At 41.5% G+C, this 16,481-nt stretch overlaps 1 protein-coding gene and 1 long non-coding RNA gene across 3 annotated transcripts in view; one reads left to right on the top strand and one right to left on the bottom strand.

The window, feature by feature from the left end:
• Positions 1-16,481, bottom strand: part of LOC143353223 (uncharacterized) — a 38,828-nt gene that overhangs the window by 7,587 nt on the left and 14,760 nt on the right. The gene's annotated exons all lie outside the window — the stretch shown is intronic.
• The window catches only part of Ctns (lysosomal cystine transporter cystinosin), a 37,504-nt gene continuing 32,677 nt past the window's right edge, over positions 11,655-16,481 (top strand). For both annotated transcript variants that reach the window (XM_076786378.1, XM_076786377.1), the window contains exon 1: positions 11,655-11,744. In XM_076786378.1, the coding sequence (XP_076642493.1) occupies positions 11,670-11,744 (75 nt within the window). In that variant the 5' untranslated portion in view covers positions 11,655-11,669. The remainder of the gene's footprint in view (positions 11,745-16,481) is intronic.

Genomic DNA, 16,481 nt, shown 5'->3' with positions numbered 1-16,481 from the left:
AGGGAGTTTCGGTTTGGACCTCGATAGAGTCGTCGACGTGACAGACGGTCCGAATTGGCGAGACCCGAGGCAGAGCCGTAGCATTCTGCCGGTTAGGTAACAGAAGCAGGCGCGAGCCTTCACGAGCGTCCGTGGGTGGACAGGTCGCGCGAGGTCATGCGTTATTTTCCAATTCGGAAACGCGGAGCATCGCTCCTCTGCCACCATTGATCTCCGTTCGACGGGCCGGGCCTGTTCCGCCTGCGACACGGTCTCTTCTCGTCCTCTCTCTTCCCGATAAATCGATCAGGCTCCAAACCGGCACAGAAGGAAACCTCCCTCCGAAACCTAACCGTCACAGTCCCGTCACTACGTCCGGGAATTTCCGCGCGATCTCGCGGTTAGCGGCTTGCTACCGACGGATAAATCCATCTTCGACCCCCTTGTCGCGTCGTTGTTTCAACAACCGACCTGTTGTGTCTCTGTCGCTCGTGTTTCGCCTTCTATAGTCTAGTTAGTCCTCCGGCTGTAGCGATACACAACACAACAATTCCCTATTGAGTAGTGTAACACTCCGATGTCATCCAGAAACTCACCCCAAGGTCATTATAAAACTGGACTACACTTTTAACTGTGTTTTTTTTTTATGTAACCTTCACCGACATGTTTGTCACATTTTTCTGGTTAATATGAGCCCGATACAATTCTTGTTCGAGACACGATTTACACGATCCATATGCAACATTCATTGTAATCGTTCTATCACTGTATCTAACTGTCGTCCGTATAACCATGTTCTCCTGATTAGTTCGGACAACAGAGATTCTACTACAGTGATTTCTCAATATATGTCGCCAAAGCCTGGATGATAAACGCCGCGGAATTATCCCCACTACCGCGGGGTACACCCCGTGAGGGGCCGCAAAGCTCGAGAGGCCTCAGACGCCGAGGAGTGCAAACGTAACACTGCTCAATGCGATACAAGACCTGCGTTGTTGACATATATCGAGAATTCACTGTATATAGCTTCCAGTGGAAAAAGTGTTTATTAATAATATTAACCCTTTGCACTCGTAGCCATTTTAGCTCTAAAACGAAACATTTCTTCCTATCTAGAATATTTCCTTTCTGTATATATTTTTTCATACTATACATACGAAAATGGTGCAATTTACTCGCAGAGTACTTAAATGTTTAGTAATTTATTAAATACGAACAAATTTAATAATGTAATCAATATTTTGAATAATGATACAGCAATCTTTAGTGGCGCCTTACAGTCGCCATTTGAGTGCTAAGGGTTAAGTAATACACGTCCAATTCCTTCGACCAGGACAACTTCAGTCATGAAATTTTAAACAGTTCTTGCACATTTGTTGATTCGAAGACTCACCTCCGTGAAAAGGAAACCACAGCGTTCCCCGACGGAATAACTCGTCGAAATCCGTCAGCAGGTCTTTTTTCCAGCGGTAAGATTTTTGAACCCGGGGTTGCAGAATCGTCGAAATAATGCTTCCCAAGGGATCCTTCGTTAGGGTCGGTGGCTCCGCTCGAAGCTCGCCGCAACAATATACATCCGCGGCCTTTAGGCACGTAAAGTCTCCGTTAAATCAACGTCGGCGCACAGTTAAGGATAACTTCGGTCGTTTATAATCATTTTACGGGTACTTTGGAAATTTATGGGACACCCTTAAAAGGCGGCCGTGCAGCCTCCTGCACGCGTATAAACGTTATCGCAATATTAAGGGAAGTTTTCAGGGAGTTTCGCGTTGCCCGACGCTGCTTGCTTGCTGCTTGCCGCGCGCCCGCCAGTTCGATGCCGGGATCGCGATTAAAATATGCAGGATTAGGTTCCTTTGGGCGAAACAGTCGACCCACCGGTTAATGGCTAATAAAAGAAAGGCGGCCGCTATTGTTGCTCGACAAAGAGTCTCGGACGCGCAACTTTTTAAAACGTTCTTCTCGTGCACTGGCGCAGTACGTCCTCGCGAAAATGCTCGCGGCTTTCGAGGCCCCGATCTCTCCGCCTTATCGTTCGAACCGTAAAAAAAGTTGGTCTATTCTTGAGACTCTCCGGGAGCAAAGTAACGGATCGTAAGTGTTTGATCGCGTTTAACAATTTCCGTGATAAAGTTTTATTCTCCCTCCCTCTCCCTCCCTCTCCCCGCCCCCTCTCTCTCTCTCGCTCTCTGTCTTTCAGTTCCCCCGAGCAAGCAAATTTTTCTTCGTTTCTGCTTCTTTTTTCTTGTAGGTAGTACGTAGGATAGATAGCTGCTCGCGTTTTCGGGTGTCGCACGGATTGCCTGAATAACCCAGTCGCGTAAAATTAAATGGCGCATAAAATTGGACGAGTAATCGAAAACGCTGAACTCCGCGATACGTGTTTGCGTCCCCGGAATCGTCTTGCTCGGCTCCGGGAGAACGACAGTTATCGCCGGAACGGGAAACGCAACTGCCGAAACGCGCGAGCGCGGGCGCGGCCCCGTAATAAAACCGTGCCGCGGCATTGTGAACGCGGTGTTTCATAGTTTACAGCCGTGTCGCGCACCGGGCACAATCAATTCTGACAGCGGGGCGCGGTATTGTCAGTCTGCGGGGCGAAGATTGCGCCGTTACTTGCGGCAGACGCGATTTTTTTTTTTTTTTTTTAGGAAATCTCTTACGAGATTTATTATTACATAATGCTTAGTACAGAGTATTACAAAGTATATTGTATGGTATAACGAAAACGTTAGCAACGATATAAAAAGAAACAAAGATTCTTAGGCACGTAGGTTACATGTATTTAGAAAGGCTATTATATAAACGCACGCATTAATATTAGGATCAACTATTAAGCAGCCTATGTCCAATGGCAATTGAAATCCTGCTTTAGAAAGATTTTGGATAAGCTTTATCCTCTGATCATTATATAGGTTACACTGCCATAGAACATGGTTAAGCGTTTCTTGCTCTTGGTTACATTTACATTTGGGGTTATCGATGATGCCAATGCGAGCAAGTGAAGCAGCCAAATGATAATGGTCCGCCCTGCATCGATTAATTGAAACAATGCATTGACGGGTTAGCTTTTTATGCCCGAACCAAGGTGAACGAACATCTTTGTAGAATCGTTGAAAATAAGCTTTACCCTTATGTAGCCCTTGATCTTTTATTATTTTAACTGTATTTAAAATCGCATCCTTCTTAAAAGTTTCGGGTAGGTCAGTAAATGGAATCTTAGAGACTTTCAAGGAACTGGCAACAGTAGCTTCTTTAGCTAGGGCATCAGCCCTCTCGTAACCCCGTCTTCCCGAGTGGGCCGGAATCCAGAAGAATTTTATCGAGTGATTATTGGAATTTTCATGAAATTGAATAAATTTTCTTTTAATTTCCAAGATGAATCTGTTAGTTCTAACATTAAGTTTAGGAGATTTCAGACTTACTAGAGCACTAAGGGAGTCTGTCAAGATAATAAAGCTTTGGTTATTATAGCTCATTCTATAATTTCAATATTCAAAGCAATACACTCTGCTGTAAACACAGAGGCATTATAGTCGACACTCTTAGTTGTGTGATAATTTAACTCAGGGCAGAAACAAGCGGAACCGACGAATTCTGCATTTAAAATTGTACCACCGTCAGTAAATGACTCTCGAGTCTCTCGAGACTCTCGATTTTCTGGTCACGGTCATCACATTTTTTGAGATTGAATCCAAATTCAAAATCAAAGGGAATTGAGGTAGTAAGCGTTTTAAAATCATAACAAAAGATATTGAAATTAATTTCAGATTCAATTAAGTTAGAAAATTTACGAAAAGAAATTATGCACTAACTCAATATGTCATTAGACCTAATTGCTCTATTTTTAACTCTATTATAGTATCCTTTGATAGCTTGGAGACAAAGTGAACTTTCATTTGAGTGGAGTTTAGCAAGAAAATTATGACAGAGAAACATTGAACGATCTTTTATCAGCGGGGTACTTCTACGATATCCCAAAGCGAACCTTATAGCAGAGAATTGCAGTTTTTCAAGTTTGTCGGAGATATTTCGTCTTGTAGGAGAGTACACGAAAGACCCATAATCAATAATGGAACGCACATAACTTTTATATAAAATAAGGAGTGTGGCCGGATCGGATCCCCACCACGTGCCACGTATGTATTTTATTATATTGACGGCGTTCGAGCATTTTTTAATAACGCAGTCAACTTGCGGAATAAATGTCATGCTATAATAAAAAATAATGCCTAAAAAACGAACAGTTTCACTAGATTTAACAGTGAATTTATCTATTTCAATCGAAACTGTACCAGGAGGAATGCAGACGCGATTCAAGGGAAATTCGGATACACTGACTTCGTTGTCACATCTATGAATTTTTCCTGTTATGAGGTGACCTTTGGAACCGCAAATGTGAAAAATATGTATATTATCGAATTTTTCCTGCATCACGCAGATACGCCTTGAACGTTTATAGACCGCTATACGATCCTAAAATATTATAATAATTATCTTACATAAGTTTAAAGGGAGGTTAATATACAATTTCAATCGATGGACGATCGACTTGATATACTCTATTGATAATTGTTATTGCAGGAGCTGTGCTTCGAAAAGGGATCCTAAAAAATTTATAACAATAGTCCGGTCCTACTAGATCGAGATATGAAAATGTCCAACCCGATCCAATAAATACTTCCGAAAATAAAAATTCAAATGTGCAACGCATTTTATATGTTTCTACGAGAACTTGTTTGTAAATCTTGTCAAGCTCAGAGGCTTGTGTTTTATAAACAAATTCGATGTCAGCGGATTGATGACAGAAATGTCCCCTAATTTCCTTTGTACTACAGTATATTTCATTCTGAATAAAATCCGTGAACCCAAACGTGACAAATGTTGGGTTTGAAAGTAGAATGATTGTACGGTAAGCGAGACTGTTTTTCGCGAGCAATTTTGAGATTCGACCGACTGTGCAGACACTTTGGCGAAGATTTCAGGTAATTACAAGCTCGTTAAGCACCGATCAATTTTTGTAGAGCCAACGGTGCTCGCGATTCCGACCGATTGGATTTTTCCACGGTCCGTAACACGAACTTTCGAAATTCGTAATGGGCGAGTTTTTGTCGCGCGCGCGAAACGCTCTTTTACGAGCGCTGTCAAATTCGCGAAAAAAAAAAAGAAATATATATTCCGGAATAAAAACCCCGTCGGTGACTCTGTCGCGTCGAGACCATGCGGAATCGTTGCGAAACGGTGACGTGTTCGTAGTTGTTGAACAAATTGCTGTTGTACTTCCGCTTCGCGACCACGTCCTGCTTATTCATCGTTGCTGTTTTCGTTATTAAAAGCAATGAAACCATAATAGTCTAACAGTCCTTAAATCATGTCATTGAATAGGTTCTAACGATCTATGCTAGCATCAAGATCAAGACAGCGATCGTGTTTATTAGAAACATCAACTGTCACTTTCAGTTTATTAGTCTTCGCTCTAAAGCTGTCTTTTCATCTTCAATCATTTGAATGACGTTCGTTAGGGTGAAATGGTGAGATTATTGTTTTTGGAAAAATTCTAGACACCCTGTAGATTCATAGTCATTAAAAGCATACTGCATGATTTTAATATTGATCAGTTTTATTTTCTGCCACAATCTTATGTTGCCTAAGCATCATCCCTTAAAATAAGGAGACGGTGAATTATTCCTGATAACTCTGGACACCCTGTAGATTCCTAATCAGTAACAATAGCCTGCCAGACGTGTATTCAGATCAGTTTTATTTTTTTATTCATTTATTTTTGTCTCCTATTCTTACTTTAATCTCGATTTAACCTCTTAAGCACTGTACGCCATTATAGTGGCTTCCGTGGAAAGCATCAGTTTGAACGGTACGAACCACTATAGCGGCTTTTGTGCCATCCGCGGCCATGCTCGCCGTCCCCGGGAGACAGAGTTGCGGACAAGCGCGCCATACTTAAGAGATCAAACATCATCCCCTAAGTGAAAACAAGGATGCCATGTATTGTAGTTTTTTCTGATCATTCTGTACACCCTATAGAATCCTAGTCACTACCAAGAGACTTCTAATTAGGCCAGTGTCACATTTTATTTGCTTCATTTTCTTCTAAAACAAGAAGATGATCTTCTCGATAATTTTGAACACCCCTATGATTCCTGGATAGCAACCTACCGTAACCCGGCGTGTAAAGAAGCCACGTGATATTATCGATCATCGCCCTCCCGCATTAATCTCGCGACATATTAATCTCGGAGTCATTTATTTCTCGAACGTGTACCGCGGGATAATTGCTGTCCCGCTGCGACCTAATCAACGTAATAGTTGGCTCGTTAAGGAGCACGGTAGCGGGCCCCACGGACGAAATTTTCCTCCTTTTTCCCATCGTTACAGCCAGTTACTGGCATTTTTATAATCGTCCCGTACCCGGACAACCCTCGAACGAGATCGTATCGAGGGACAGGCAGCCGAGTTTAAATTAGATTTCGACGTCGTCGAAGGACGAAGGATGCTACTCGCAGAGGCTCGATATCCTCTGGCAAGAGTTAAGGGTTCTCTCCTTTGGCCAGGAACTTTTTAAACGGCTGCCCACGCATTAATCTCACCCTTGTCGGGGACTCTGCCTTATTAACTGTCCCGCAATTAAGTCTTCTTGCGGGCTTTAGCTAATTCGGTCATCCCTTCGAAAAAGAACTGTCGTTTCGTGGGACCTCTGATTGTAATCCACGATCATCATCCGTTTATCAATGATTCAATCTATTGTTATTATTAGACACACAGGAAACAGAACTGAAAAAGAATAACAAGAACATAATAATAATAATAATAATTACTGAAAATTATACAACGATATTCTACAATTTTTTAGAACTTTCCACAATTTTAAAATTCACCTCATTTCTGTCACAAATGCATCAAATCCGAAGTCTAGATGTCTCAGGGTTGAACTAGCATCTTGTACGAGTAGTCTGCTGATTGTATGCATTTATGACGAAAACGAGCAGCTGCAATTTGACATAATGTAAAGATTGGAGAAATAGAATAGAATGAATGTATTATGTTCGACCTCGTAAAATTATTAAAAACGTTCTTACGTGACTCCTATATCTTGCAACGAATGTGGCAGGAACCGATTGTTTAACTTGCACAGGCACGGACTGAATGTTAAATTAAAATTGAAAACACGCTATTTTTCCATAATTTTATCACTAGCTCATTTCCACGGGAATTCAGCAAAGCCAATAAACAATAATTATTGGAGGCTCCATTGGAGCATAAACATAAAAAACAGTATCGTCAGCGTTTCCTCTATAAATATAACTAGAGCCGATCGATCGTTGCCGATCGATCAAGTCAGGACGCAGCGGACCGGCGGGAAACGATTCTCACCTGATTGGCGGCTTTGTTTTTCGTCGAATACCTCAGCTCAGGTGCGTCAGGAGAGCGGGAGAGGCGGAGGGAGAGAGAGAGAGAGAGAGAGAGAGAGAGAGAGAAGAGAAAGCAGTGGTGCGCAACCGTTGGGCCGTGCGCGGCCTGTTATGCGGTCCACGCTCGGAATGCGGCTCGTTACGTTGCACTGTGCGGTCTCGCGTGCCGCGTGCGGTCCACCGCGCCCAATTGTGCGGCTTGCGGTCCCTTATGCGAACCTCGGACATTTAAGCCTTCTCCGGAATTTTGCGTTTCCGCGGAACCCTGCGAGCCTCTTCGCGCTTCCTCATCTTCCACTGGAACGACAGCCTTCGCCGAAATCCACAGTGAAACACCATAAAACGCACATTTGAAAATGGCGCTTCACTGGGAACGCGATTTCTCCACGGTGTCCTTGAACGACGGTGTGCAAGAGGGTTCCGCCTTTTGTACTCTGAATTTTTCAATTTTGTCTCCAGAAAATACATATTGTTTCCAGCGATCTGTTCCGAATGCAGTCAAAACAATTTTTCTTAGTAACAAGGGAAATTCAACAAATTATGACACTTTGGGGATGTTTTGCGCATACGTAGGTATGTATTACGCGATTTTTTGGCGGGGGAACACGCACTTTGAGGGGATGAAATCGACCCTTGAAAATTCGGCTATTTTTCGATTTTGCGTTACAAGTTACAACTCGCAAACTATAAGGGATAGAAAAAACGTTTCCAGACAAAAGTTGTTCTTTTTAATGGGGGCACTATCGTCTGGTAAAACATTTATCAATTTTTTATTTAATTAAAAAAAAAAAACACGAAAAGTAGCCGAATTTTCAGGGGTCGATTTCACCCCGTCAAAGTGAATTTGACTGGCAAAAAAAAATTGCATAATACTTACATGTGCTCTGCATGTCCCGAAAGTTTTATAAATTTTTGAAATTTCTGGATGGGGCATCGTCCATTGTATGAAGAGAATGGCTGAATGCGACTGTAATATTGCTCACCGCAGTAATCATCAATTGATATCGTAACATTTAATGTATATTTAGACCGGCAATTTAAAAATGCCAAGTCACTCGCAACAAAGGAATGCCTGTTAATGAAATTGTTGTCGAGTCACACTTGACACAGGAGTGCAAAGAGTGAGCCTTTTAACTGCGTGACTTTACGCTTATGAGCATGTACGAGGACGCGACGAAACACAACTCAAATTGAGATGACAAATATTAACTACAATATAATTTGTGTCACAGTAGACACTACGACATAATTAATGATGAAAGCTTGACTCGTTGAATTAAGAAAAATTTAACAGTTTGCGAACTTATGACCCTCGACTAGAATACGGTAAGTACATACGGGAAATTATTTCAATAATACCTCGTTAACTATTAGTTTTAGAACATACGAAGACCAATAAATTTTTGCGCAGAATTTAACACTCTATCGATTTACGACACAAAAAGTAGTCATTTCATTTGAAAAAAACATTACTGTTCGGAAATATGACCTTCAGACGACCTTCAACCACGCAAACTTATGTTTCCCTCCAAATACGATAACTTTCCCTCCAAACATTTTTTTGTATCTGTATAAATAACAAAGTTATTAGGTGTGGCAGAGTTAAACGAGACGACCTGTATACAGAACCTTAACAAGACCATCGAGTAACACAATATCTTGAACAATGGAACACCCATTAAATTTGAGATACTAAATCGATTCGATATCGATTAATCTTTCAGAGAAATAACCGGCTATCGAAGTACATACTAGAAACACGTTCGAGATAATCAGTTTTTTCAATTACGAACGATAATGCGCACGTGCCGTGTCAATTACGCTCGCTGCAGAAAATGGAATCGAAACAATGGATCATCCACGATGTATTTTGTTGTCTCTTTTTCCTTTTTTTTTGCAAAAATTTTTCCCGTTACAAAGTTAGTATTTACCAGGAGATTTTTCGATGTCACCGAGCCGACCCAGAGATTTACAGGAACGGGATTTGTTCGTTTCGGAATCCGTGCCAAAAGCGAACTGTCCGATCTTGTCGCGGTCCCCATGAAAAATTACGTAATCCTGGACGAGTGCTATTTAATTTTGATAAAACGACTGCTATCCGTCGGGGCGTATTGTATAACCGGTCGGTCTAGATTAAAAGGCAAGACAGATTATAGCTTCGAACCCCATCGATATCGATCCTGAGCGAATCGGTGGACATTTCGCATCTTTGTCAGTCGATACTTGTCACTGTACGTGCTATCTTTTGGTGCATTGTGTACTCTGTCGTTCTAGGCTAAAAATAGTATTCGTTAGAACATTGTTTTAGCTTCGTTTCTGACGATCGTTGACGATTAAAAGCCCGGGGTAGTCACGTGAGTTTTCAATTAATAATTTCCATTCACAGCCTTTCAGACACAGACTTAAGATCCGTCTTAGTCTTGATCCGACGGGTCTTAAGTCTGTGACTAAACTTGTCACATTTTGTGCTCTGTATTATCGATATTATCAATTCTGACGCCAGAAACGTGCTTCAAGTTTTTCGCTTTATTTCACAGAGAATCGAGACAAAATATAGCTCAATTTGTAGCTGGAGATATTTTCTAGTGCGCGCAGCTCTCGACTTCGTCCAGAAAACTCATCCCATGGCATAAAAATGCTTGGATTCCACGGCATGCACATCGTCAATTTTTGGCCTACTTCGAACGCTTATATTGCCAAATATCTGCATAATCTCGGCAGCTCCTGACCAGCGCGCACTAGATTGAACCTTCCTCTTTCGAATGAGCCCTTTACCAGCGACAAAATATTCTTATTTAAGGACGAAAACTTGAAGCACGTAAAACCATTTTTTGACAGTAATGTAGCCACTCTACCTTATCGCGAATCTACGGAGACCGGCCCCTTAAGCGACATTTTGACACTTTTACTGTTCGAAACAGTTCTACATCAAGAACGAATTTTTGATCAGTCGTTTAGATATCTTTGTCCATAGTTGCCGGATCAAGACTTGTTCCCCCACTCCAATTTCCCCTTCTACCGCGCTATTCCCCACGCTACCGCCGCGGCCCGGTCACGTGACGTGTTTCGTCTCTGTTGTGCGTACTCCGGTACTGGCAAAGAGAAGGTAACTTTTTCCCCTCAATTCGTGCTCCCTCCCCTCATCTGGCGACACTGCCTTCATCTGAGGTAGGCGAACCGAATTATCAAAAAATCGAGTCAAACTACTTTTGACAAAATTGATGAGTGAATAATCAATTCCCTGTACGGAAATATCTCGTTGAATCTTATCTGGAAAAGGTACTCAATGAGATATTAATAAAATGGTGCTCAATAGCGTTTCGTTGTTTACAATAACGAGACAGCACATTTTATGCGTTTATGACAAAAATAGGTAGGTGAAATTTAAAACAGTATGAGAAGAGTTTTAAAATATTATTATATTATTTCCAACCTATTAAACGTAACGTTAACAAATTTCTATTTCACTCCAGTTTGTTGCAATGCAGAAAATTTTTATTTTGCATAAAGACCTGTTAATTAAGCTTTCAATGAGCTCGCTAAGCAAATGGAATCCACTAAGAAAAGCGTGACTGTCTTAGGAAAATAATTCTCTTTTTAATAGCTTGGGTGCATCTTTTTTCTTATGTTAATTTCATACGACATAGCAGCAGCTTAATTATAACAAAAAGCTGTATTCATCGATACGCATGATATATAAACAACAAATTCCTCGAGTATCCCGGAGATTTCAAAATCAGTTGCACGATTAAGCACACTTTTACCATTTCTTGAAAACTCTCATCAGTCATAACTCCACGAAGACAGTCTATTTCGCAGTTAACGAAGCAACGTCTAGCAAAAGGTTGAAGTTAAGTAGAACTTTATTTCCCGAGTTAATCTCAAGAGAGATTATTAAAGTTTAGAGGGCTTCCTATAGCTAGAAAATCACTTAAAACTGTACTTAAACTGTCTAATTTTCAACGTCGTCAATTCTTGAGGTCTCCTGCAAGCTTGTAAAAGAGTACAAGAAAGTTAAATTGTAGTTACTATTACAAGGAAATCAGCATCAGTAGAATGACCTTTTCGCTCCGAACTATCAGCCACCGCAAAAGAGGTGATTCCTTGACCTCCGTGGAATGACTTAGCATTCCCGCGTAATCGGAGCGTTAATTAACAAGGAAAATGAATGAAATCGTCATCACGCCGCGGCTTCGTGTCTGACCTTGTAGTATACGCTGCGACCTCCAGCTATCGCTGAAACCTTCAAACTCGACTGTCCCAATGCCACCTATAGGTGGTATTCACTGCACAGGCCGGACAGATTGCCACTGGACGTCGAAGACTGCGCAACTAATTGTGAGTTGAAAATTAAACCACTTCCATTGCTAAAATAATTACGTTCCTCTAATCCGAACCTGCCGCGTTATTTTCTTTGAAGCTCACACACACTATGTACTAGTGGATTAGAGATTATCTCCCTAGACTCATTTTCAAGGGGCATGCGTCTACTTTCAAACCCTGAAATTGTATTTTTTCTTGGGTTGAAACTCGTTGATGTTAAAATTATTGTAACTTCGTGTAAAAAAAATCGTAGGATGATCTCCCCAGTCTCATTTCGAAACCTGAAAATGGCGCTACGAAACCTGAGAAATCACCATCAACTTGAAAAGTGGAGTCTCCCCTTTACAAAAACGGCAAATTTAGGGTTCGAGTTGTCCATCTCCATTATCGACTTGGCCGACGGCGATAAAAGTCGATCGCGGATAATCCACGTCGGTTCGGTTCTCGCGGGCCGATAACGTTAGATTATTTTTTTTTTTTCACGCGATTCTGGAATCGACTGGGTCCCCAGTGTCACGTTATTATCGACGATAACGCGTGCCGGTGTTCTAAATTCTCCCGCCGCGCCGCGTCCCGGCGAGCAAAAAACACCGAAGGAGATAATTTACCGAAAAAGTTCGATCGGGCCCCGCTCGGGCGTTTGTTACCGCGAACTTTACGCCGGACTTAATTTAATTTCGCGTGGCTCCCCGTCACGCCGGGGGACGCATGTGCGAAACTCCGGTCGCCTGAATCTGCCCACCCCCGTCCGCCCCCGCCGACGATCTACCTATTTCTTCGTTTTTTTATCGCCGCCGGTCGAGACCGACAATTTATGTTTTTCGCTGGCGAACCGGAGATTTACAGGGGCCGCTGCCGCTACCGGTTCCGGAATCCGTGCCAAAAGCGCGCAATCTGCGCGATCGGACCGTGCAATTCCCTCTCCGCACCGACGACGACGACGACGACACGACAGAACACTCTCCTGTCGACATTGCTCGCGATTCTGCTTATCGCAGTCTTCCAATACTGTTCCAAACGATAATCGAAGGCCACTTCGCGGGAGTCGTCTCGAGTAGCATAATCGACGGCTGTAAACATCGTGACGGTGCTGGCGGCTAGATCGTCGCGATACTGATCGCTGTCTGCGGTTAGAATTTAGGGGAAAGAATTTGGAACTGTTTAGAAGTCGGTTAAAATTATAGGAGCTTCGAATCTCGGACGAAATTGATTGTCGACGATCGAAACTATTGAACTTTGGTGCGAAAAGATCGTAGGACGAACTAGCATTTTCAAACTTTTCTAGGAAGCTGAAAAAATTTTTCCCGCAATGGAAACTACTGCAGACTTCAAGATTACAGTCTACTCTTGACAACGACACCACAAAAATTCATGTACGATTTTTTATTGCTATCTTATTGCATTTTGAAAGAAAAGACTGTCGATGTTCGAGCTGTTCTAACTTCGTCAAAAAAAATCGGGGGTCGATCCCCCTAGGCTCATTTTGAAGGGTGAAGTGTCTACTTTTACCATCATAAATTATTTTTTCAATTTTTTTTTATTAACAAGCAGGTAAAAACATGAAGCTGGATTTTTCGAAAATGTTTACTTTGTCCAGACTGAAAAATTTGTAAAATTGTAAAAAGATTGTAAAATTTGTTTTCGCAACTCGAACTACCACGAACTTCAAGATCAAAGGCTTCTATTTGCAGTCCCACCATAAAATGTTATGTGCGATTTTTTTGCAACCGTTGTATCGCACTTTGAACAAAACATGTGCGTATAAATAAATCGCCTTGATCCCGTACGATTTTAATGATTGCCACTTTTTTCGAACTCTTATCGCACATGATATCGTTTCTAATTGTTGCAATTAAATACCGATTTCTCGGCAACTTCGTTGTTCATCTAATCGACATTTATTGGCAGAATTCTTTAAACTGGAAGAACGTTAATCCGTTTATATCTCCTAACAATTTGTTCGCGAATTGTGCTGTTGATAAGTGACATAGAAAGTTCGCCGCGATTTAAACCACCGAGTACTGGGACATGGAGTACTGTACCGGGGTCATTTTTGACTGATAATCAGGTGTGAAGAATGTTCTTCGTGAAAAGCCTACCAACGTTTACATTTGACCTAGTGAGCATATCCTTGAATACGTTCCATAATGAAAGTAATAGAATGAAAAAGTAAAGTTTTGGACCTCAGGGAACAAAAAAAAGGCCTCTGTGAGATAACAGATATAAGGACGTACGTAAGTGTCTCTGCCGCGGAGCCTATATCACTGTGTGCCATTGTGTCGAAAATGACTCCAGCACAGCACTCGGGGGGTAAATCAATTGCCGATAATCGTCTGGCAATATTGTGGCGCATGATTTAGTATTGAATCTATCGATCTCGAGTGTAAAATCATTTCGCGATCGCGACCTGGCAATCGCGATTAGATAGCAAATTAAATTGTAATCTGAAATCTGTACTCGAAATAGTGTTACTGCGTAACAACAGTGACCATTAAACATTACACCGACAAAAAACAATAAAATATCGTATAGCCTGCCTCGCCGTGCAGCATGCCTTTGCAGGATGCCTCTGGGTAGCGTGGCCCAAACTTCGCAGTTAAAATAACCAGGGGTGCAATACAATTACTAGTAAAACGTCATAAAAAAAACCGTAATTTGTGCCACCTTCGGAAATGTGTCTGCCAAAAAGACGGTTGGGCATTTTATGAAGTCACCATAAACTTCGGAATATTCAAAATTGTCATTGCCGTAACCGTCGGCTACCTGCGCTGACGAATCAGCGTTAGTCCACCCCCACAAGGAGCGTCTTCCAAAAACGGATATTCCACCAATCAGACTTCGAGAAAGCAACCCCCGCGAACGCACGGTTCGTATGCAGACTAGAAAAGACAGACTCTCGAAAACCGGCAAAGCGATAACATCTCTCTTCTAACGCGCCGCACAGTGGGCAATTTGGACAAACTCGGATTCAAAATCAAGGAACTTTCGATAGAAATGAGGTAGAGCGATGAAATCTTTTTTAAATGAAAGCTGCAACTTTGTAGAATATGGGAAAAATAGAGAGATTATTACCATCCAATCATTTCAACGAAAAAATGACTTCATTAGTTTTTGTCACAAAAATCTATTTTTTGCAAAATCCTGAGGTCGTACACAAATTTTGAGACCAGATTTGAAATCAGCGCGAAAAAATCTATGGGAAATGATATATAGCGTGTTAAAAAAAAATTTTTTCCGCGCGTGGTATTGGAAAAACTAAAATTTTCTTGAATTTGTGCGCGTTTAACGAATTTTCTCGAGGTTAAAAAATGTTCGTACCACAATCTCTCTATTTTTCCCATATTCTACAAAGTTGCAGCTTGCATTTAAAAAAGATTTCATCGCTCTACCTCATTCCTATCGAAAGTTCCTTGATTTTGAATCCGATTTTGTCCAAATTGCCCACTGTGCGCCGTCCGAAATATTATACACTACTTCTCACTCGCCGTCTTCAGTATAAGTTCTATTAGTGTCCCTCATATTCGTTAACAAAAATACAGTTGTTTTAGTCAACCCAATCCACAGTTATCATCACAATCCACCCCTTCAACTATTCATTCGCCGTTAAGTCTGCGTGTGAAGTGTGCATCCACCGAAAGGTCTGCTTTCAACCAAATCTCTAACTTGCTCACGCGTCAACAAGTAGCATGCATTAAAATCTCTTCAGTCATTCATCGCACGATAAAAATACAAGTATGACTACGCAAAATTGAAACACTGATGAGATAATAGTGTACATCGCAGTTTAAACAAACTACAATTAAAACAACACGTCATAATAGAATACCACGTTTTCAGAACCAGAATAAGAAAGCATAAGAATTTTAGAAAAAATATTTGACTGCAAAAACTGCTAATTAGCACTCGATTGTTAAATTCTCCATTAATATTTGTCTGCAAAACATTCCTCTCATTTCCAATAATTAATTTTATATACACGTAATATTCCGATATAAGACGACGCTTTTTATTTCGAAATAAGGAAATCACTATCCCCCTCTTCTTCTTCTTCATCCGAAATACGACGAAAGCCAGCTCCGAGCCATCGCCTTATAAGGAAAGCAAACTGTAGTGAAATATCGGCATGAGTCAGAAATGACTCCGGCATAGGTCTAGAACTCGCAGGAGTCCGAGGGTTAATGTATAATCCGCCCCAAAATCGATCTTTCTACATTATTATTAATATATGACACTGGATATATTAGTCGGAAACAAAGCAACACTGAAACCCTAAGCAGTCTCAATATATATTTGTAAGATAAGTCCTGATGTGACACGATAAAATATTATGTATCAACAGATAAGTGATTATCATTGACGGTATTATCCACGCAATTAACGATATCGAACGATCCATGCAGACAGCGATGCTATCTAATTCTGAGTACTATATAGCGGCACATATTAGGTGGTCCACGTATTAGGTAGCATGATTTGCGGAAACGAAAATAGCAACGAGACCCACAGTTTCGGTCATGCGAACCAATTTCAAAGTCCCGAGCCAATTGAATCCAATCGAAATCATTTGATCCGGCCGCGTGTCGTCGAGCATTATGATTCCGCGTATCGTCTTCCATCAGGCCAGCAGCGCCGGGACTCCCCGTTAGGCCAATGCCATTCATCGATATCTCGAAAATCGTTGCAGAAAAATCAACACGCATCGATTGTGTTTCAGCTACACTGGCTCGCGAAAGTATTCGAACGCCCTTTAAA

This window comes from Halictus rubicundus, chromosome 4 (genome assembly GCF_050948215.1).
Source record: "Halictus rubicundus isolate RS-2024b chromosome 4, iyHalRubi1_principal, whole genome shotgun sequence".
Lineage (NCBI taxonomy): Eukaryota > Metazoa > Arthropoda > Insecta > Hymenoptera > Halictidae > Halictus > Halictus rubicundus.
The sequence above is the reverse complement of the archived record's forward strand: the minus strand, read 5'-3'. Positions and strand labels throughout refer to the sequence as shown.